The sequence below is a fragment of the Thunnus albacares genome, chromosome 13 (assembly GCF_914725855.1).
Source record: "Thunnus albacares chromosome 13, fThuAlb1.1, whole genome shotgun sequence".
In the NCBI taxonomy this organism is placed as follows: Eukaryota; Metazoa; Chordata; class Actinopteri; order Scombriformes; family Scombridae; genus Thunnus; species Thunnus albacares.
In genome coordinates this window covers 29,613,825-29,636,304 of record NC_058118.1, presented here as the reverse complement: position 1 = coordinate 29,636,304, position 22,480 = coordinate 29,613,825, and the positions used below count along the sequence as shown (strand labels likewise).

The 22,480-nt window shown below is 41.7% G+C and overlaps 2 protein-coding genes across 2 annotated transcripts; both read right to left on the bottom strand.

Annotated features, from left to right (window-relative positions):
* Window positions 1–97: 97 nt before the first annotated feature.
* tbl2 (transducin beta like 2) lies at window positions 98–7,758 on the bottom strand. Its single transcript, XM_044371637.1, has 7 exons — window positions 7,554–7,758; window positions 5,791–5,912; window positions 5,315–5,499; window positions 4,071–4,222; window positions 2,079–2,205; window positions 1,169–1,321; window positions 98–718 (listed from the first exon to the last, which is right to left on the bottom strand). Exons 1-7 carry the CDS (start codon window positions 7,678–7,680, stop codon window positions 259–261), a joined length of 1,326 nt encoding a protein of 441 aa, XP_044227572.1. The 5' UTR covers window positions 7,681–7,758; the 3' UTR covers window positions 98–258.
* Window positions 7,759–10,084: 2,326 nt separating this feature from the next.
* pom121 (POM121 transmembrane nucleoporin) lies at window positions 10,085–22,087 on the bottom strand. Its single transcript, XM_044370464.1, has 13 exons — window positions 21,504–22,087; window positions 19,593–19,799; window positions 18,962–19,111; window positions 17,701–17,781; window positions 17,382–17,553; window positions 17,204–17,292; window positions 17,031–17,110; window positions 16,117–16,238; window positions 15,917–16,016; window positions 15,484–15,768; window positions 13,410–14,891; window positions 12,895–12,990; window positions 10,085–11,724 (listed from the first exon to the last, which is right to left on the bottom strand). Exons 1-13 carry the CDS (start codon window positions 22,073–22,075, stop codon window positions 11,624–11,626), a joined length of 3,537 nt encoding a protein of 1,178 aa, XP_044226399.1. The 5' UTR covers window positions 22,076–22,087; the 3' UTR covers window positions 10,085–11,623.
* Between the last annotated feature and the right edge of the window lie 393 nt (window positions 22,088–22,480).

Below are 22,480 nucleotides of genomic sequence, written 5' to 3'. Positions count from 1 at the left end.
AGCCTTTAAACTGAAGCTGCAGGAGGCAGCTGCAACAACCACAGCAGACAAAACATTGGATATTAAACAGAAAAGAAAAAGATCTAAACTCAAACCATTTAATCTTTCCATAAAAAGATATTCTTTATTAAAACCACATGCAAATTCCATTATTCCTGGACCAGGTCATTCAGTGGCAGAGAAAGAGTTGACGTTGCAAAAGAGATCATCAGTCAGAGTGAGACATAATCAGAGCATGGCTTCTCGGTTGAGGCTCGTTCAGTCGACAGGAGCAGCCAGTACGGTGTCCAGAGCGCTCTGAGCCTCTTTAATCTGCTGCTGCAGTCTCTGCTTCATGGCCTCATTCTGGGCCTTCTTCAGCATGTCCTGCATGTCCCTGATGGCTGCTCGGTAGCCCGGGGCGTTGTGAAACACTCGGATGGCCTTGTCGCCGCTGCACGCCAAGAAGCGCCCGCTAATGTCAAATCTAAGGTCGGTGATCTCCTCGCTGTGGACGCCATGTAGCTCCTCCTCCAGCTGGCCACTGGCAGCGTTGTACAAAGCCACGTTACAGCCGTCACTGATGGCCACCACCCGGCCGTCAGGAGACAACGCCACCAGGCTTCCTTCAGATGATGCACAGGGAACCGTCTTCAGGAGGTAGGGATCCTGCTGCTTTTTGTACTCCACATCTGTATTCCACAGCTTCCACGTACCGTCTTTGGAGACGGTGACCATTCTGAGAAATAAGATTAAAACAATTACATGTCAGTGTTGTGCAGCGAAACAAGACGGACGCTGAGGACACAGATTCTACTAAATATACTGACCTTACATTACATCAACTCACAAATTAAACACATTATATCTCGTTTGTTTACTCCATACACAAACAAAAGTGTAAAAATAAGTTGTGGTTTTACGAAGGGTCACGTGCTGGAACTATTCTGATAAAACAAACTAGACACAACGTGTTAATTTGTGAGCTTTAAAAAAGTGTTTTAAGGTGCATATTCGTACTTTGTACAGAACCAGCCATTTCCCCTTGTTTACAGCCTTTATGCAAAGATAAGCTAACATCTGCTGGCTCTAGCTATATAAACATACAGACGAGTATCAATCTTCTCATCTAACTCTTGGCAAGAAAGCGATGAGTGTATTTTCCCCAAATATCGACAAGCTTCATTACCTGTGAGAGTCATTGGAAAAGGCGAATGCGTGAACTCCTGCGGAGTGGCCCTTCAGGTCAAAAGCTCGCGCCACCTCTTTGAACTCTCCTCCCTTCCCGAAGCAAACCTCCCACACCTTCACGTCAGGAGTGAAGCCACAGGATGCTACAAACCTGAGCACAGAGACGGGACAGCACAGACCATTACATCTCCACCTAAACCCCTGTGGATTTCAATCAGTGTTTTTCTGTTGTTTGCATAATTTTAACTAATGATCCTCATACATATGCAGAAATGACTCACTTGAGCATCTGTTACATTCATCCATTTACTAACAGGATACAACACAAACAAGAAATATGATACCTGGACTTTATTTAAGAGAAAAAAATGCATCTAAAAACCTGTAAGACGTGTGTAGGGAATATGACATGTTATTAAAAAATAAATTATTTACTCTGTCAGCATAAAATAATTACAGAGGTGATGTTTCAGTCATAGACCTTCTTCATGAGGCATTATGACAGAACAATAACAGCAACTTAAAACATAAAATTACAGTAAAAATCAATGATTACTTTCAATAAATACATTCTTTCTTTTACATCCTGTATTGAGAAATTTCTTAAAATTACAAAATACTTCTCACAAATCGATTCCCTTTGTGGAAACTGGCAATGGAAACGTTCGTCATGTATCATCACTGCATGAAAAAATGAAGCCCACTCTTTATTTAAATCAGACCATTGTGTTGGAGGGCAAAAAAAAAAAAAAAAACTCAGTGTTCTCAAGAAAAACAAGTTGAAACTGACTCAACTTTGGCCAGAAGGTTCAGTCTGGGGAGTGAATACTTTTTTTTTTTTTTTTTAAAGAGCTCCCTATTTGATCTTTCAGGTTGAAGGGTTGCAGTGTTGGAGGGGTGGGACTGACCTGCCACACGGAGAGACGGCAGCATAAGAATTGGTAATCTGGTTAGTGTTGATAGAGGCCAGTACCTCTCCTTTCAGGTCCCAGATGTGGATGCTGGTGTCAGTGGAGGCGCTCATGATGAACTTGCCTGAAGAGAGAAAACACACGGTCAGCTTGACGCAACAAGTCTGTTACACCACAGACCACTGAAAGTAAAAGGATCAATTAGAGCCGCGACTAAACGATTATTTTCATCATCGATGATTATTCGTTCGACTGATCATTTTGTCTATAAAATGTGAAGAAAAATGTCGTTCACAATTACTCAGAGCGCACGGGGATGTCTTCGATTTGCTTGATTCGTCTGAACAACAGTAAAAAATAAAGATTTTTAATTTACTGTCACATATGACAAAGAAAAGCAGCAAATCTTCACATCTGAGAAGCTGAAATCAGTGAATATTTGGTGTTTTGGCTTAAAAAAAATTGACTGAAATGATTATTTGATTATCAAAATGATTGCAGATTAATTTTCTGTCTATCAACTAACCGATGCGGCTCTAAAGGCCATAATCAATATTTTTATATTAGCAATGTCTGAAGTCACTATGTGTATGTGGTAGGGGTCACGTGTAGTGACAAACCCAGAGAATGATCACCTACCACCACTCTACAGTGTGTTAACACCTTGTTTTAGGTTTTTTTTTGGCCCATTATTTTACTCTTCTGGCTTTAAACGATGAGCTGGTGAACATAGTGAAGCATTTAGAGGCTAAAAGCAACACATTGTTTTCTCAGGAGTTGGTGGAAACCTAAATGGAGCTTTAACGAGAGTGAATATCGGACTTACAATCATCAGGCGGCTGTAAATACAAGTCAAAATAAAAGCGACTGCTGCTGCGTGTCTGCCGAACATGTAAATAGGGTGTTTCTGCTAACACATTAACTATATCAGCTAACGTCACAGGTCAAAGTCAAACGCTGCTGCAACATATGTGTAGCTTATTCACATGATAAACAGCTCTGGGTGCAACTAGAGTCAATTTAAGAAAGATGATTGAACTATTTTTTTGTTTGTTGATGTTAAAAAAAAAAGTTAGTTTGAGGAGAAATATGCAAACAAGCTGAAAGCACAAGTGATTGAGATAGAAAGGGAGGGAGCAGCGATCAAGGAAGCTCAAGATCAAGTTAACGACATAAACAAATGTAATTTGCTAATTGTTTTATTGCGGTTATGTACTAAAGCAGAAATAAACCTTAAACACTTTCCTAAAACGTTTGTTTTCTGTTGTCCTCAGGTCATAGTGCAACACATCACTCTAAATAAATTCAATCCCATAATTTGTGTTTACCACTAAAAACATTAAGATAAATGATGAACAGTATTTGAGCTCTTTTCTGTGATATGAGTATGTTAACTTTATGAAACAGAGGGTTTGAGTTTTTGTCTGAGATATGTAAATATTAACTTGTATTTCTCTCCACAGGCTATTTGGACTCTTAGGGAGAGATGAGCCACTAGGTTCCCATTCAGTGATGAAGAGGGACGGCTGTAGGACCTGTAGTCCGTTCTGCTCATCCTGTTCAGTCAGCATGAAGTTTAATTATATAAAATGGTGTAATTCCTGTAACTTTGTGTAACATCAATCACGTCATGTTTTTTGTAATGTATAATGTATATTTTCATTTTCGTGCCCTTTGTAAAATGTTCACTTTGAGAAAATGAAGACTGTGATAATGAGTCATGTGACTCAGATGTGTTTACTGAGTGAACCTGAAGAAGCTGCAGACGAAACACGTTGTTCACTCTTAATAAAGTCACAGTAAAGTCGTTACAGTGTGCGGTGGTTAATTTTGATTTTCGCATTAAGAGAAATGCCTTTTGCATTCTTAGTGCATTAAACATATAATAATAATAATAATAATAATAATAATAATAATAATAATAATAATAGTAGAAAGGAAAAACTATAAATTCACACGTGGCTTAAGAACAGGTCATGTGCTCTGTACCTGTCTCTGCGATGCCGATGTTGAGGATGCTGGCTTTGTGTTTCTGCGGGAAGTCTTCAGGAGCGGCTTTGAAGCTTAAAGAACCGTCTTCCTTTTTGATCATTTTGAAGATTCGTATAGTGTCTCCATTAGCCAACCAGGTGATAAACGCCCTGCAGTGAAAAGGTGAGAATCAGTTACTAGACAAATACAGATTTCTGCTCTGGTTACCTTCACTATGTTACTGGTATGTACCGGAGATATTAAAATTAAAGGCCGACACACAACATCCTGGTACAGAGGATAATCTGTAAATGTTTGTCAGGATTAACTCATAATAGGAGGACAACAATAAACAACTAGTCTCAAACAGTGAACCGCTCACTGTCTCCGTCTGTCGCCCTTTTAAATCCCTGCTGGATTCAAGTCCACCTAATTATTAATATAATAACATTTTTATTTAGTTAGTTGTTTATCTATTTATTTTAATTATTTAATTTCATCTGTTGTTTTTAAATGTGCTCTATTTAAAAAAAAAAAAAGGTAAAATGTTTAAGACTCTACTTTTGGGTCTTAAACCCGTCAGACCTGATTTACTTTACAACTAAACCTCTAATCATTGTTTGGCTGAGTATTAATGCTGAAACAATTAGCCGATTCATTGATTGACAGAAGATTTGCCAGCTGACTAATCTTCGAGTCATTTATCAAACAAACAACATTAAAAATGATTTGATTCAAATGTGACGAGTGATCACTGTAAATTAATTATTTTTGTGTTTTGTTGCTCAGACAGAAGATATTTGAAGACTTCTGCTTTGGCTCTAAGAAACTGTGATGAAGGATTTTCAAACCCACCATCTAGATTTTATCCTTCAACGATACAAGGAGATGAATGTTGATAATGTTAATAAATGTGTTATATTGAATAGTACTGTTCACTATATGTATACTTGTGTTTGTTCAGTTTAACTGAGACCTGCAGACTTGACACTGACTTCAGAACAGATATTAATATTAATCAATAAGGACAGTGATTGTTAGTTGTAGCTCTAACTCACTGTGTGTTTGATTAAGTCACATAAGGTCATTCTGTCATCGCTTCACTAAACTTTTCTTATTTTCTAACTGCTGCTTGAGGTGTTGGACCTGGTTTAAAGGTTTAAATGAGACTCAGGTCTCATAGTTCTGATCTTCTTGGGAGTATTTTTGGCGACACTTTACATCAGTGATGCACATGTAAAGTAAGAGATAGAGGAGGAGACCTGGAGTCCGGGCTGAAGCGAACCAGCGTCGCATGATCCAGCTCCACATTAGCCCTCAGACACTTGTGTTCTCGCTCCAGGAAGTCTTTGGTGCTCCAGATCCGGACGGTGCGGTCGTCAGCGCAGGACGCCAGGTACTTCCCGTTACTGCTGAAATCAAGGCACGTCACGTTCCCGCTGTGGCTCTGAGAAGCACATGCCGTACAAATTACACACTTATTCGAAGAATGGCTTTGGGGAAGGAGCCAAATTGAGGCATCGTTTTGTTTGACTGGGATGATGAAGCAGAAAGAAAAGAGAACAAGAACAACGAAAGAACAAGATTGTGCATCATCAGACGTATCCATTAAGGCTTATTTCTCATGTTAAATAGCAACTCCTCCTTCTTCTACTGTCTGCACAAAAAGCCACTTTAGTAGATCAGGTACTCAGGAGGATGGAGATGTTTTACAGAGTCAGCATGTGTTCCAGTTTACCTTCAGTGAGGCTGCCAGCAGCGGATGGCTGAAGCTATGCTGCGAGGCTTTCTCCTTACGGCTGCGCTGCTTCTCCTGCTTCGGCTTCTTGGACGCAGGGCCCTTCGCAACGTTGCCTTCGGCTGAAAGACAAAACACAGTGCGACTGAAGAAACTTTTCATTCTTGATACAACAGCAATGACCAAAAGTCTCAAGGATTCCTTATTTTTCACTGTTGTAGAAAGTCTCTGACAGGACAACACATAGTAGGTGATGGAAGCAGCAAAAATATGGATGTTACAGTTACCTGAGCTCTGAAGTAGTGACTAAGTAATGATTCACAAACATTTTTTGTCAAGGGGTAGCTAAGATCAAGATAAAACTGCATTTTTCCTTTTCACAAGTTTGTTCTGTTTGTTTTGTGCCAATGAGAAATTAAAGTTAAACTGTTTCACAGTTTCTACACACAAAAAAAAAAAAAACACCCAAGGCTCTTCTCTCCTGATTTATCATATTTTGAATGTCAAAACTCTGCCCATCTTGTTGTTTGAATATATTTTATTCTTACTTTCTCAACTAAATTAAGCAGCTTTATGGAGAGAGACCCAACATAGTTCAAACAGCTCATGTAGGGTTATCGACAACGAAACTGAGTTGAAACAATAAAGGAATCTGAGTGTACAACACCCCACTCGGAGATTAACGTGCTCTTCAAAATATGTCCATCTGAAACATATTACACTGATAGAATAAAGCTTTCATGATTAAATGCATTAAACTGAATCTTGGTAGCTTTCTCAGCATCAGAGCACTCTTGTATATTTCCTTTATCAATGGGACATTCTCACATTGAATCTTTGTACTCCAGGAGCACTGCTAGACGTCGCTGTGTAGTAGTTTTTATGTATTTTATGAAGGATGGATGCCTTGTGCAGACCATGTTTTGAATTGCTTTTTTTTCTTCCTAGTATGTATTTTTCTTTTATTGTGTATGTTAAGTTTTGTGCAAAGTGCAAACATATTTCCCTCTGGGATTAAAATAAAGGCAATCTTAATCTCATACATATAGAAACAAGAAGAGGACAACATACAATGCCTATATATAAAAAGGTGAAACCGTTTCTGCAGACTGTAAACAGGATACAAATAGTGCAAGGAGTGCTGAAATACATATTGAATGGGTAGTTACTGTATATAAATACAGCAGGTGATTATGTGTACAGCCTACTCAAATATATATTCAACATTTTAAGTATGACATGTAAAGATGTTATTGCACATTTTGTATTTTCAACTAAAATAAATGCATATAATTTGAAGGTACGGATGATGTTTTAGTGTGTCTTGTGAGGAGTGGTAGCTCAGAGAGGTCAAACTAAGACTGTCGATATCTAATCAATTTTTAATCCATGTTTTCATAATTAGTAGCCAATTACTAGTCAAGAAGCGGTGATCCTATTGGTCTGTTAATGTAACCTTTGCTGATTGGCCAATGACAGGTAACAGTAGACGAAAAGTTGCTTCAGTTTCTACTATTCGCTCTGTTTGCGTGAATGAGCACCTGTCCACACTTTGTTATTAATGAATGAATGAATGAATTAATGTATGTGTGTGAGAGAGAGAGAGCGAGAGCGAGAGAGAGAGAGAGTGTGTGTGTGTGTGTGTGTGTGTGTGTGTGTGTGTGTGTGTGTGTGTGTGTGTGTGTGTGTGTGTCTGTGTGTGTGTTGGTGAGTCACCGCTTCACTGGTTAGCTACAGTTTGCGTTAGCTTGTGTTGCTCTTACCGGCAAACTCCGCCGCCTGTTCCGTTTCCTCTCTCAGTTCTTCTTTCCGTCTTCCCACCGCGATGGCAACCAGGATAACCAGTGCACCCAGTAATAAAGTCAACGCTGCCAGGGCGGATACATCCATATCGAAAGTTTTGTGCCACGTCTTTTGCACCACCAACGTCTACTTGGTTGCCACACTACTGGGGCAGTGCGCATGCGCCAATACTTAAAGACGGCTTAGAGGCGCATTATCGCCACCTACTGGACTGGAGTTTGGAGCAGTATGTAGGCACAAAATAAAAACTAAAGTTTCTCTGCTAAATCTATTTCTTTTTAAGTGCTTAAATGACTATAAACTTCCCAAGAGGATTGCTTAAAGATCCAGGCATGTTTAAGATATATAAAAATATTCTGCTTGGAATAATAATTTGTGTTCAGTATGGTTTTTCCACAAAAAAAAGTCCAGTTACCTCATTAAAATCCTTAAAATGGTGTCCCCTCCTTCTCCCTCATTGAAAAATCCAGAAACTATAAATATGCAAATATCGTTCATTTCAACTGCTGGACACAAGATGTCCCCTGCTTTACTGTAAAGTCCATTCTTAGTGTTTGTGCACCGGAGGCTTCAAGTTTCCTCGTCACACTTGTGTAAATTGAATGCTGGACTATGATTGGCTCCAAACTGCTTGTGATGTCACAAATCATGATCGTAGGCCCACCCCTTAAACTCAAATTTTCAATGAGCTCAAATAAATGTTCCACTTTGAGCAGATTGAAGTGAAAACAGCCTTCTAATGTCAAACTCTGCACAAACATCATTCTGCACAGTGAAGCTCAAACATCCAACTGAAGTAACAAGAAGCAAAACACATTTGTGCCTGGAAGGGGGGGTTAAAGTGTATGTTCACAATTGTACAAGTCTGTCTTAAAACAAATGAACATTGCAAGTTCATACTGGCCTTTCAGAGATCCCTTCATAATGCACAGAAATGTATTTAAAAGTTTATCTGAAGCTAATATGAAGTTTCAGCGTCCAAATGAGTCAAATCAAGTAGATATCTTTCAACGTTACAGTCTGTTTAGTGCTGAAGTCTCTTTTTTTGTTACTATACTTCCACCACAGCTTAACAGGGAAACACAAAGATGGAATTTGATGCTAAAAACACTGTAAATGTGTCAGATATCCACCTGATATGACTTACTCAGACTGCTGAAGCTGAATATTATCTTCAAATAATCTTTTAAATACATTTTTGCACAAAACAAGGACTGTCTGTGGATTTTGCCCTTCATCACTTACATTACAACCTGTCATATGTGTTCATATGGGCACCTGATTTTTGTTTTAATGAATACTGTTTATTTGAAGTGTTTATTTGAGCCCCGTATGTCCCAATCTCAGACAGCTTTTATACAGCCGCAATCCTGTTTCATTATTGTCTCAGTATTCTTACCACACTTATTAAAAACTACAATACACTGAGGAACGAACACTGCAGCACCTGTGCGCCGAGTCTCAATATTCTTCTGTTACTGAATATGAATACTTTGTTAAGAAATAATTGTTACTGCTCTCGATGTAGGTGTCAAGTTTAGATTCCTCCTTCAGTTACGGCATCATGAATAATCAGAGAGGTGTAGCTGATAATGAAACTGCAGGAGTTTAAAGTTATAAATCTCTTTCCGCTCAAGAGTATGAAAACTGGGCTTGTTTTGCTCTCACCGCTCCTCCAAGATGGTTTGTGAGCTTGGAAATATTCTTTTTCTTGATTGCAGGTCTTGTGTCTACGGCAGCAATTAATTTACTATAATATAGCAATTATTTGCTATAAAATGTCAGAAAATGATTATAAAATGTCTTGTTTTTCCCCCCCAACAACAGTCCAGAACCCAAAGATATTCAGTTTACCATCATAGAGGATTAAGAAATCAGAGAATATTCACATTTGAGAAGCTGGAACAAGAGGATTTGAACTTTTTTTTTTTTTTTAACTGGCTCAAATGATTATCAAAATAGTTGGCAACTAATCATCTAATCGTTGCAGCTCTACTTGTGTCGATACCGTTCCAGTAGTTACCCTCCATGACTGAGGTCGGGGTAAAGGTTTGGGCCCAGGCTAAGGTAAGGGGAAGCACAAATATTGAATTTTCACAGCAAACATTTTGACCTGTTAGAGTAGAAAATCCCTTTTGTGTTACTGGAATATGTCTTGTTTTTTTTTTTTGTTATAAAGCAGTCATATGTGAGATGAGCCAAATGTTTGGTATGACACAGAAATAACAAGATAAAGATGATTAGAGTTGGCTGATTTGTTGTAATACCACGCTCAGTAGCCAGACATACCAACAAGTGGCCAGTGCCCCCCCGCCCCCCCCCGGCGCCCCCGCCGTGCCCCGAGCTGCAAAACGAGTACTTTTGTAAAAGTAAAGGCCGTCAGAAATGACAACCGTGCGACCAACCAGCCGGTGGGTCTGTTCTAAGTAACTCCATACTGCACAATAACTGTTTACGGTTAGAAAAGTAGAAGAATGGGATAACAATCTTGAAGTGTTCATGTGTTCTTGTTGGAACATCCACATCCAAATTCAGTTTTTATTAATTCAAAGTTAACTAATCGAAGAAAAAAGAAAACTGCATCAGACGCTGCTCACTTTTCACAAGAAGTGATTCTTACTGAGAACAGAAAAAAAACTTTTGATAAAATACCTTTGACTGATGACATCAATAGATTTGCCGCCATGTTTGCTTGACAAAACTCTACAATTCATTGTGCAATTACGATTACAAAAATCCCTGCATCATAGTGAGATTTTCTGTAATTACCAAGCAGATAAGGACTTCCTATTTTTACTAAATCTGATGTTACATTAATGTGCTGTTATCTACTCTAACAGTGATGCTTCAGAGGTGGGAAAATGGAAAATGTGTTGCTGTGTAGATGTTTAAAACTCACTATTTATTAAGATACATCTGCATTAACAGTAGTTGAAAGAGAAAATCTTATGAACAAAAGCCTGACTTATCATCAATCCTATTAGATTTGATATTACTCAGTGAATTAACAAGGATTCAGTGCCTGGGAGTAAAGAGAGGTAGTCTGGCACAAACAAACACATCTCAGGATTTAAAGATGAAATAAAAGGTCACAGATTCTTTTCACAGGCATGAAGTTGAGGAATTGGCTTTGGTTTGTCAGAACAAGTCAAGAGTAATCATCCTAATCATATACCGACCTGCTAATTACATCAGTGTTGGCAATCACTATTTAAAAAAAAAAAGAACAAAAACAAAAAAAAAAGGCCGTCCATACGAGGACTTTGGGAATGCTTGCAATCACAGAGTATGAAACAAGAACACAAGGGTCTGCACTAACTACAGTAACAATCAGAGACATTTACTAAGTTGCCCTTTAAGTGCAGAAACACATCATTCATTTACAGGGTCAGAGAGCCAATTAAAAAAATAATTTAAAATGCAAACGTCTCATAACTTTACATTTACACTGCAGCGTTGTGTACCTTGAGCATGTGTCCTCATCTGAATCAACACATTTCACACACATTTCGCTCTATTCAGATTCATTAAGAGAATGTACTCAAATCTTCGGTAACATACAAACCAACAAGCACTTCATGTAAAAAAATAAATGTTTGAGCCGAGGCTCCATGTCTTTGCCTGACTCAACTTTCTCTTTAAGACGAGCCAATGGGAGCGTCCATGTACTGTAAAGGAAAAGAGAACTTTGGATATGCTTTTTGTTCAGAATCAAACTATTCAATCGTCTTTTCTCTCTTCAAGTATAGTACATTGTTATGGATCCTATCTCCTCATCGCTACATTCCCTCGCTGGGTCATGTAGTCATCCAGGCAGCATGAACTAAGCAAGCTGGTGCGCTCTTTCCAACTCCTCTGCAAACACAATGTTTCGGGCCAGCACAATCCAATGGAGGAGGGAAGGAAGCAGAGGGCATGGTGGCAGCCTGGTTTGGGGATGTTGGGCTTAGAACAGAGCAATGTTACCCAGATTAGCCATTGCAGCAACAGCTGAAGTCCTCCGAAAGGTTTGTAGGACGCGAGTAGCAGGTTACTTCTTCCTGTTGTGTTGCCTCCGCGCCTGCAGCCTCTGCCGTGCTCCAGATGGCTTCGATCCGGCCCCGATAGAGAAGGAGGGAGTCGCCGGAGACCCTGATAATGAAACACACAGGACATGTTAAGACGCGTCGCTTCTAAGGAAGGAAATTAACGTTTCTTTTTGATCTCTCTACCTGTAACATTTTAATAGAAATATCTATTTCTGGTTGACTCAAATCACAATTTTCCGAGTTGATTTGCCTGAAACAGCCTTTGCATTATATTTAGTTAAGGACCAGATACACTAAAAAGGAGAGCAGACATAAACTATGTGCTGCACCTCTTTGCAGAGCATCTCTACTGCACGGCATCTGACTGACTGTCAGCCAAAATAGAAATCACACCAGAGCAAAGAACAATAAAGCAGTGCCAGACTCTTGTCTGCTTTGGGAGTGATTTAACTGACTTCCCTTGCATTCAATATCAGAGCTGAGAGTGTCAGAGCTCAGAGAAACATAGTGAGTATTGCACTATTCTGCTCTCCTTTCTATATATTGCTCTTATTATTCTCATTGAAGTTAGACAGGACTAGGTTTGTAACATCGGTAGACTTTTATGCTTTGTTGCTCTCTGTGCTATGACACAAAAAAAAAAGAAAAACGCGATGCTTCGACTCAAATTGAAGGCTCCTCGACTGATGATTCCAACTGTCGATGTTTAGGGATCAAGAATGAGGGAGTGATGTGAGGATCAAGGCCCAAATCCTCAGTTACAAATGCACAGCATGCAACAGCAACCCCAAAACACTCTTTACACTGTTTAACCAATTCAGTCCACTTAAATCATGACAAACTGTGAATACGTGCGTGTGGTCCTGCTTGGTGTTTGGACTGACAGCGGCCGACCTGTGATGTGTCCTCCCTCCCCTGAATCAACACATGTGGCAACTAGAGAGAAAGTGTCGACTCTGTCTCAGTCTATTCAGCTCTCTGTACTTTTGTAGCTTCTAACTGAGTTTTGGATTTATGTTTCACTGCTACATTCCTGTCAGTACTTGCAGATATCAGCCTTTATAACGGTTTACTGATCACCTTCAGACGCATCAGCGTTGCAAGAGACATGAAAACAAGCACACCTCAAACACTTCATCAAAACCTTGTAACCATGTTGCGCTGTGGAAAAACACTCGGCATGTCAGCACAGCTTGAATAGTCACCATAGCTCATAGCTCAGATCAACGTATTGCATCGTCACCCCGTCGTAAAAACAGCATGAATGACCTACCGAAAGGAACAGCGTTGAAGCCTTGGACCGGAGTTCCAGGACTTCCGAAGGGAATTGGACCAGCAGCACTCTGGCCGAAGGATGGTGTAGATGTCCCTGCAGGGAAAGTAACACATAATTTGAATCTAGCAAGCCGTGCTGAGTGAATTATCACCAAACCATTTCAGAAGTTCAGCAAACTGTGATTGAGCAAAAGAAATAACTCTGTCCATAGTGTGATTCACTTCAAAAGATCTGCGGATGACAGGTTTCCAATTTTCCTATAAAGAGAGGGTTTTTTGATAAATTGGTTCGGAGCTACATCTTCCTTATTATCATTCAGACTAGTTGTCATTCTCATGCAGGCAGCAGACTGCAACCAAATTATTGAATCACGAGAAAGATTATTTATTAATCATAGCTTGCGTTCGCGGATATGATAGCAAAAGATGTTCCAAATGCATGTGATTGGTCAGTTTCTGTGTGAAACTTTAACTATAAACAAGCAAAACAAAACAGATGTCTTCCTTCCTTACCAAAAGCTGGTTTGTCAGTAGCAGCAGCCCCAAAGTTGAAGCCTCCCATCTGTGGTGCAGGATTATTGGAGACCGGTGTTCCGAACTGGGGACGTGGCATACCAGCACCAAAGTTAAATCCAGTGGATGCTGGCTGAGCAGGGCCGGGGGGAGCTTGCTGAGGAGCAGCACCGCCAAACGCGAAAGAGGCTGAAGAGGAGCTCTGAGTCTGGGTTGCTGCACCGAAGCTCGGAGGAGCTAAGGGAGCAGCTGAGGGAGCAGCCGAGGGAGCGGTGGTGCCACCAAAACCAAAACCAGTCGAGCCGGCTCCAAATGTTGGTTTAGCTGGGGTCCCAAAGCTGGAAGCTGTGGTGGAAGCAGGTGCCCCGAAATTGAAAGGGGCCGGGGCAGGGTTAGAGGCAGGCGTGGATGTTACTCCACCGCCTCCAAAGGTGAACGGTTTTGGCGGTGCTGCCGTGGAGCTGAAGGTCGACTGCGTTGCCGGCGCTTCAAACGACGGCTTTCCAAAATTGAACGTGGACTGGGTGGTGGGGGGAGCAGTGGTGGAGGCTGTGTTGGCCATAGCAAAAACTCCAAATGAAGCAGTGGTTGTGCTCTGGCTGGGTGGCGCCTGGCCGAAGGGGAAAACCTTCTGGTTGGCGGCTTGAGGGTCCGGCTGTGTAGCACCAAAGGTGAAGGTGCCGTTGCTGGAGGTGGTGGTAGGAGCGGTGAGGGGAGCTGCAGCTGCAGCGGTGGTGGTAGCAGCTCCAAACTGAAACGTGCCCGCTGCAGCAGAGGCTTGCGCTGGGGCTGAGCTCGTACTTGTCGTTGATGGCGTAGGCCAGTTTCCGAAAAGGGATTTTACTGCCGACTCGGCTGCGGGCTGCTTGGTGGTGGTGGAGCTGGTGGAGGCTGTTCCAGTGGGGGTGTTGGTCAAGCCAGTGAAAACTGATGGTGCAACTGTGGTGCTGCTTGTTGACGCAGCAAACATTGAGGATGTACTAGTTGAGGAAACTGTAGATGACGGGTTGGTGGTTGTGAGGGATGGAGGCTGCACAAAGCCGCCACCTGCTGCAGCTGTGGTACTTCCAAAGATGGGCTTGAAGTTTTGGACAGCAGGTTTGCTCTCTAGGGGTGGTACAGCTGAGGACGACGCGGTGGTGACAGAGAAGATGGGCTTGAACCCTGAAGCCAGCAGAGGGTTGGTGTTACTGAGTGACTCTGAGCTGCTGGCTGGAGCAGTAGTAGCAGTGACCGGGTTAGACGCTGAAAAAGCAGTGGGAGTGCTGGTCTGGCTGGTCAGACTAAACAGGCCTGCTGCAGACGCGGTGCTACTGGGAGGCTTGGAGACTTGGCCCAGCACCTGAGTAAAGGCAGAGGGCTGCTCCACACTAGAAGAGGAGGCCTGAGACTGGGAGGCAGGAGGGAGCTGTGGGGCATCCACTGTAGTCGACGTCTTCAGGTTTAAGCCACTGGGTTGCACCAGTGTGGTTACTGCAGACACTACAAGCCGATTATGGAGGGAAAAACAAGTCAGAATCAAATAAGCATACAGAAACTGAGAAACTGTGTCCAAACTTTTGACTGGTACTGTATGATAAATTGGAATGATATAAGATATATAAATTTACTTTAGTCTATAAACTTTGGGTCAGTGTATTAGAAAGATGTAAATAATAACAGAACAAAGAAAAAGATTAAAAGAAAAATTAAAAATTCTGTGACTTTTGTTATTTTGTTTTTATTCTTCTGTTTGACATTTAACCTCCTTATGTTTGATATTAAAAAAACATCTCTATAGTTTTAAAATGTATCTTTAGTTATCTCAGTCCAAAAATCCAGGTTGAAAATGTGATTTCAAAAACACAATTTTCAGTTTGTAAATTTTGTGTTGCATAATCATCAACTCATTTGTGTTGTGTTGACAGTTTGAGCTGTTCTTGGTACAAGAGGACTTCATTTAATCTAAGCTGCAGTGATCAGCACTGTAGCAGGAAACAAAATTTTGGGATAAAAAAAAAAAAAATCAAGTTATGTCACCATCAATTCATCTGTTCTCCATCAAGTATGCTTGTTTGACCCCTTCACTTCCCACCTGTAGTTGTGCTGGGAGCAGATGTGGAGCTAGCAGGAGTGCTGCTGCTCTTCATCTTCAGAGCCTCCAGCAGCGGGTTAGAGGCTGCAGATGCTGTGCTGACACTGCTGCCTGGGCTTGGATCCAGGTTGATGACTGGGATGGCAGAGCTGGACGCTGTCGGCAGAGGAGCTGCCAGAAGGCTACTCAGGGTGGTGGTGGTGGTGGGGGGGGCAGAGGTGGTTGACAAGGCAGGCTGGGTGGAAGTTGAGGCTGGGGGAGAGACAGATTTCTCCGGCTCTGGAGCTAAAAAAAAAAAAAAAATATCGAGTCAACAGCCACTAAAGATTAAACATGTCTAACAGTCCTGAGAACAAAGGATTACAGTACAGCATGAAATAAACAGTGAAGCAGAGTTAAATGGGTTTTTTTTCCTGTTGCTGCTTTTACTTACCAGGTGTCTCCAGGACCTTCTGGATCTTGCTGATGGCAGCCCTTTTCTCTTCATCTAGGTCTTTTGCAGTGATGGTGTAGCCCAGCTCTGGAGGCGGAGGCTGCAAATCAACAAGCACCGTGAGCAACTTGGAGAAACCTCGGCCACTATAACACATAATTAAAAAATAAGGGTTTCAAGCAGCAAGCAGCACTCCTCACCAGAGAGATGTGGTTGTCCGGGTGGCTGGACACCAGCTGGATCTTCCGTTTTCTCTTCCCACCACTACCAGTAGATTCTTTTGAGGTAGTGACTGGGATCTTGGGGACTGGAGTCAGTTTGGCTGCAAAAACACCATATGATGGACGATAATGAATAAATCAAACAAAAAGACAAATCAGTGTCTAAACAACCAAATGCAAACAAGTCAGATCCTGTCTTCGATGAAAAAAAGCGCTGCAGTCATGTTTAAGTTGTCGGAGGTTTTTGGTGTTATGTGACAGCTGCAGCAGGTAAACTAAGTACACAAGCGCCCGAAAACCATCTGCAGCTTGACACAGATAGTGCAGATTATCACGTTTAGAGAGGAAGAGTCGTGCAATCATGAGAAGACACATGCACATCCATAAATTCTTTGCAGGTGCTGGGTAACAATAATAAATTAGCCGCTCCCTGTTTTTCGTTTATTTCACATGAACATGACAATATTTAACAACGAATCCTTCTCTGGTAAAAAGAAAGAACTTTTTATCTATATGTAGCATTTGTGGTTAAATGTTGTCATGTATAATAAAAGAACTAGGAACAAGATAGAAGTGTGAGGGGTTTTTTTTATCCTATAAATAGAAGAGTACTACACAACCTCGCCTCATGTTTGGAAATTTAGGACAACATGTATCGTCGGTGTGGGAGGGAAATCACACGACACTGTCCAATTATAGTAGCATCTAATTGCAACTGGGAAAAGTAGCCTTATGCAACTTAAATTATCGACTGAAATGTTCCTTCACCATTATCCAGACTTGTATAATCTGCTGCACGGAGCAGCACTCCTACGCCTGAGGAAGTCCTTTGTTTACTAGACTGTCTAAATGTCTCTCCCCTGAGCAGGCCACTGGTGATAAAGGAGACTTACAAGTAACAGGTGCCTTGTCGGAGGCTATCTGGTCTGATCTCACTGAGGATGCAGAGCTAGGAGACAGTCCGTCGTCCTCTCTGGTAATGAAATCACAAGATACAAATTGTTATATTAGATCAGATGTGGATGACCGGATTCAGCGTGAAGGCAGGGAACCAGCAGAGACATACCTGGGTCTTTTCGAGGCTCCCTCTGGTGTCTGAGAGCGAGAAGATACGGGGCTGGACAGAGGAGAGCTGGGCGCCGACGGTTTCTTCCACTGTGAATGTAAACATGCAGATAAAGCTTAACATCTTCACTTTATCTCTGCAGTGCCATGTGTGCTGTGATGCAGCAGATAAGAATTACCTGGCTGAGGCCTAGTGAAGAGCTGTAGGAGCTGTGAATAGGGTTTCTCCTGGTGCCTGGGGTTCCTCTAGGGGCATGGACTCCACTACCAGAGCTGATGGACGAGGTACGAGACCTCTTCATGATGGACTCTTCCGCCACAGACGTCATCCCTCTTTTCAGGCTTCCTGGCCTGGAGGAAGGAAAGGAAAAGCATTCCCACTTTACAAAACCACTGTTCTTCACCCAGCGCTATGGGCTTCACAGCATCAAATACACAGTCAGTAAAACGTAAAGACAAGATCTGACAGTGAGGTGTCACTTAAGAAGTTAAACTCACTTGGGGACCAGTTGTGACGGTGTTCCATTGGGCAAAAGAGGCTCAAAAGCAGAGTGTGCGCTTCCACCGCTGTCGTTACGCCTAGTAAAATGAAAATGTATTACAAACATGCACAACACCTAAATTGACTGAATGTGTGAATCAAGTCCTGAGCAGTATTTGTCTTTTTTTAAGGCAGAATGTCTCAATTTGTTAAAAACAGCAAGACTGCAAACATATCGAATACAAAAACACCAAACAACGAGTTTATCATCTAAGCATTTATATGATTCATTTCTAATGCTCTGTGTGGTGTCGTGTCACTGCTGTTAGCTAAAAATGGCATTTGAGCTTCAGTACTGTGCTCATGCCAGACATTACACATTTCCACTTGGTATTAACATACGATCTGTGTGAGGTAACATTATCTCAGGTCAAGGGAATTGATGCGTGAGATTACATTGTGCGAGGCGAGGATCTTGAGACAGACACAGACATCCTTAGGCTACTTCTCAGTAGCGCTGCTAATTAGGCTAACATTACTTATACTCTAAGAATGTAATGAGTGCCTGTTGAGGAGCTTGCTAGCATTAGTTGGCTACCCCCCGTCAGTCATACGACCCTCATCTTGGATGTCCTTGTGGAGTGTCCTGCAGTAATATACTGTTTGGGCTCTAGTTAGTTTTCCTTTGCAGAGGAAGGTCTTCACGTTAGCTTTTGGATGAGAAGCTTTAGATAGCAGCAAGAAGCAGAGAGAGGCAACCTTTCAACATGTTGGGTGGATTTTTTTTCCCCCCAAGAACGTGGCCACACCGTACACGTTACATTTACACTCAGCTGAGATCAGATCAAACCAGACCACCCACCAGATGTGGTCGGGCTGATTCCACTGCATTACTATGTGTTTTGTTGACATTGTTGACATGTGTTTTACCTTATCCAGATAACACATCCGGATGCAGCTCACATGTTAACAGCAGTTGGAAATGGACAGGCTGTCTAAGTGCTGTCAAAACCTTCCTGTATCAACACGTCCACACTGACGTCCTCTCCGCTTTAATAAGAATAAAGTAACGGAGCAATCTGACCTGTATGCTCCTGATAGTGGATAGAACGGAAAAAGATACGGTACACATCTGCCAATACTTTGTTTATATCTTCTGCTATTCTGTGAAGCCGTCGGAGGAAAATAAGCTTGACAAAGTTCAAGGTCAGACACAGCGGCTAAAGTATATCTGCTGAAGCGAATAGAAAGTGTTCAGACACTGTTTCAGCCTGGTACCTTCTTTTGCTTTTCTGTTCAGTCGTTAAGTTTCTGTCCTCATCCTGCACTTCTCTCTTGCGGCTTTCCTTCAACACCTTGAGGACACTTTCTCTGGAGCAAGGGTCAGCGGGGGCCTTGGGGAGCCCTGCACAACTCAGATGGTCCAAACTAACAAAACAAAAACAGAGACAATACAGCTCTGGTCAGCGTTAACATTCAAAACAGCAAGACCACAGTAGAGCTCAACCTACATATCAGGCTTTGGTGAAGCATTGGATGAAGTGTGAACAAATACTTAACATCAGATATGTGATGGGACTACTGTATGAATATGGACACAACTCTGAGTGAATGATGAAGAATATTTCCCCTTTAGGTCTGTGACATTTTTTTATGCAAAGCTCTCTGTAATCCTTTTTCAGGAAGTGTTAAAATCATAATACATGGAGGTAATCCATCTCAGTGATCATCAAGTTACTGTTATCACTCACTCAAGCTGATTTTCATACAATAGTAAAATGAATAGAAATAAATGGCACAGATGATAAGCAGTAATGCAACATGTGCCGTATGTGGTTTATTTCTAGATAATAGACTAAATGATGGAAACGCTGGTATGATGGCAGACAAAGTGTTTGCAGGTAAAGACCTTGGGGAGTTGTGGTCAGGCCTGGCGATCTTCACAGTGACTGGACTGAGGGCAGCCGGGGAGTTTCGAGGGCTGAGGATGCTTTTCTTCCTGAAGCCGTCCCATTTGACAGGAGGCAGGACTCCCACCGAGGAGACGCCCGGCTGCTGCAGGGGGTAGTGACGCTGGGGGGTGATCGTGAACCTCCCCGCTGTCCCCACTGGCTCCCTGTGAGGGGAAAAAAAAAAACAATATGATGAAAGGATAGATAAATGCTACCTGCATCTAGTAGATGAGATATGTTTGTGATCAAAAGGATGTTTCCTGTCTGCCATGAATGATGTTTGCCTCAGCTGAAACCAGGGTTTTAAATCCAGTATTTCCACACATTGTGCTGCTCAGCTCTGCTCTACAGGTTGGAGTACTGGCCGCACAATCTGAATTTTGGATTTAACATTTCACCATTCTGGGCAGACAACTGACATATGTGAGATCATGAGAATATATTTTGAGGATAAAACTCGCTGCTGGACAACAGGCAAAAACTGTACATTTTGAAGGTTTAAAGAGGGCAGGCTATGTGACCACATCATGTCCTAACATACAGATTACCGAAGTCAACGATGAGGACACATCAAACAGTACATGAAGCTGACAGTCGTGCATGTTTGTATGACTCGGTGCCTCAATAACCGTTCTCTACCTGCCTGTGATCGCTAGAACTGTACTGTTGTCTGTCCACTGTGGGAAGAAGAGAGATTGGGCTTTCCTAATCCGAGGGCCCCCAGACTTATCCTGAGGCTTCAGAAAAGCCCTAAAGCTCCCACTTTCATTGAATGGATTAATTTGTTAAGTAAATCAATGTCCTATGAAATGACGTTTCTTTGTTTTTCTTGTAGGTTCCTTTTTTGTTTCTATTCAAGTATATTCTGTCTTTGCTGTTTTTTTGTTTGTATGTTTTTTTTAACAGTGTTGTGTAGAGAATAGTTTGTGAAGAATTGCATGTATTTAAGTTGTTATATGTTTAAAATATAAATAAAGGAAATTAAAACTCTCTTCCAACTCTTAAGTCTTTAAGAACAACTAGAAGCCAAGTTTCCACTCATTGTAGTAGCTCTAGAAATGTCCCTGCATACAAATCACCAGTATCTCCTGTGAGCAGTTGAACAGTGGGAGCTAAAAGTATGATACACAGCAGTGTTACTTCTTGAATAGTGACAATCATCTCGCTACTGCCGTGAAATCTTTCAACCTGCAGGTATATTAAAAAAAATCATCAAGATACATTTATTACTACTCAAACATGTGTTTTTCTTGTTCCTACTACAGTCGGATGTTTGAGCTTCACTATGCAGAATGATGAGTGTGCAGAGTTTTACACTAGAAGTCTGTTTTCACATCCATCTGGTGAAAGTGGAAAGTTTCTCTGAGCTCATTGAAAATCCAGTTTTAAGGTGTGGGCCTTCAAGCATAATTTGTGGTATCACAACTAGTTTGGAAGCTAATCCTGCTCCAATACTCAACTTACACATGTGTGATGTGGAAAAATGAAGCCTCCAGTGCACAAACACTGAGAAAGGACTTTACAGTAAAGTAGGAGACGTTTCCTGTGAAGCTGTTAAACTTTTGAAATGACATATTTGCACATTCATTGATTCTGGATTTTTCTTTTAATGAAGGGAGAAGGAATAGATGCAATTTTAAGGATTTTAACAATATAATGGAACTTTTTGTGGTCAAATATACCAGACACACATTATTAGTAAAGTTAGTGTTTTATATACATCTTAAAATGTCTGGAGGGGATTTCCACATATAGTTACGCTTGTTTCGTGCCGATAAAGAGCCCTTCCTTCACTTTCCTCCTGACGCCGCTGACTGAGCCAGCTTACGATGCTGGTATAATTTTGTATTACTTTATTATAAACGTACCCAGCAAATGACAGCCTCCTGTTTGGGGTATAGACAGCATGGTTGGGTCTGGACAGTTTTTCCCGCAGCTGCTCCCGGGGGTTTCTCCCCGCTCTCGGCCTCCCAAAGTCAGCGGTTGGGCTTTCAGGTTTCCCGATGTAACTCCCCATGAGGAAATCCCGAGGGCTGAAAAGAAACGAGTCAGTAGCCAAAGCGTCCCTCCGATAAATCCCAGTATCAGCAGGTCTTGGTCTGAAGTGTCCCTCAGACTCCCGAAGCCCGGCTTTGTTGCTGCTACTCTTCGCTCTACCCCGTGCGGTCACCGACACGTCGGTCACCCACCAATCCCACAACCAGGGCCGGAGCGCGGCTGGAACGTTCAGGCCAGCCCGCGGATTTAGGCCTAACCTGGCGGGAAGCGGTTCTCCGCTGTTATAGTAACACACAATACAACAAACTGCAAGAATTAAGGTCGCGTAGAGAAAAGTGGGACTATAATAGAGAGCAAGACTAACTACGCCTAGGACAGAAAGAAGCGCTAAATGTTTCTCCCTAGGTGACATGGCGGCAGCGCGCCGCCGGAGGACTCTCATATCCCATCATGCTGTTCTTCTGATATTTCTACTTCTTCGGCTTTACATTTTAAGAGCCGACATGTGACGTTTGGTGCATCTTCGCCACCTGCTGGGCTGGAGTAAGTGCATGACCGTAAAGTAAGACTTTATATTATCTATATTATCTTATTATGGATCTTATAATACACACATGCGTATCTTTCACACTGAAGGTAAAATGAAGTGTTTCCAACAAACTTCATAAAAATATTAAGTAGCTACGTACATTTACCCAAGCACTGTACTTAAGTACAATTTTGTGGTATTTGTACTCCAGTACTTCTATGCTGCTTTATACGAATTACTTCACTAAATTTTAAAGGGAAATATTTTACTTTTTACTTTGTTTAACTGACAGTAGTCACTTTTCAGATTAAAGGATGG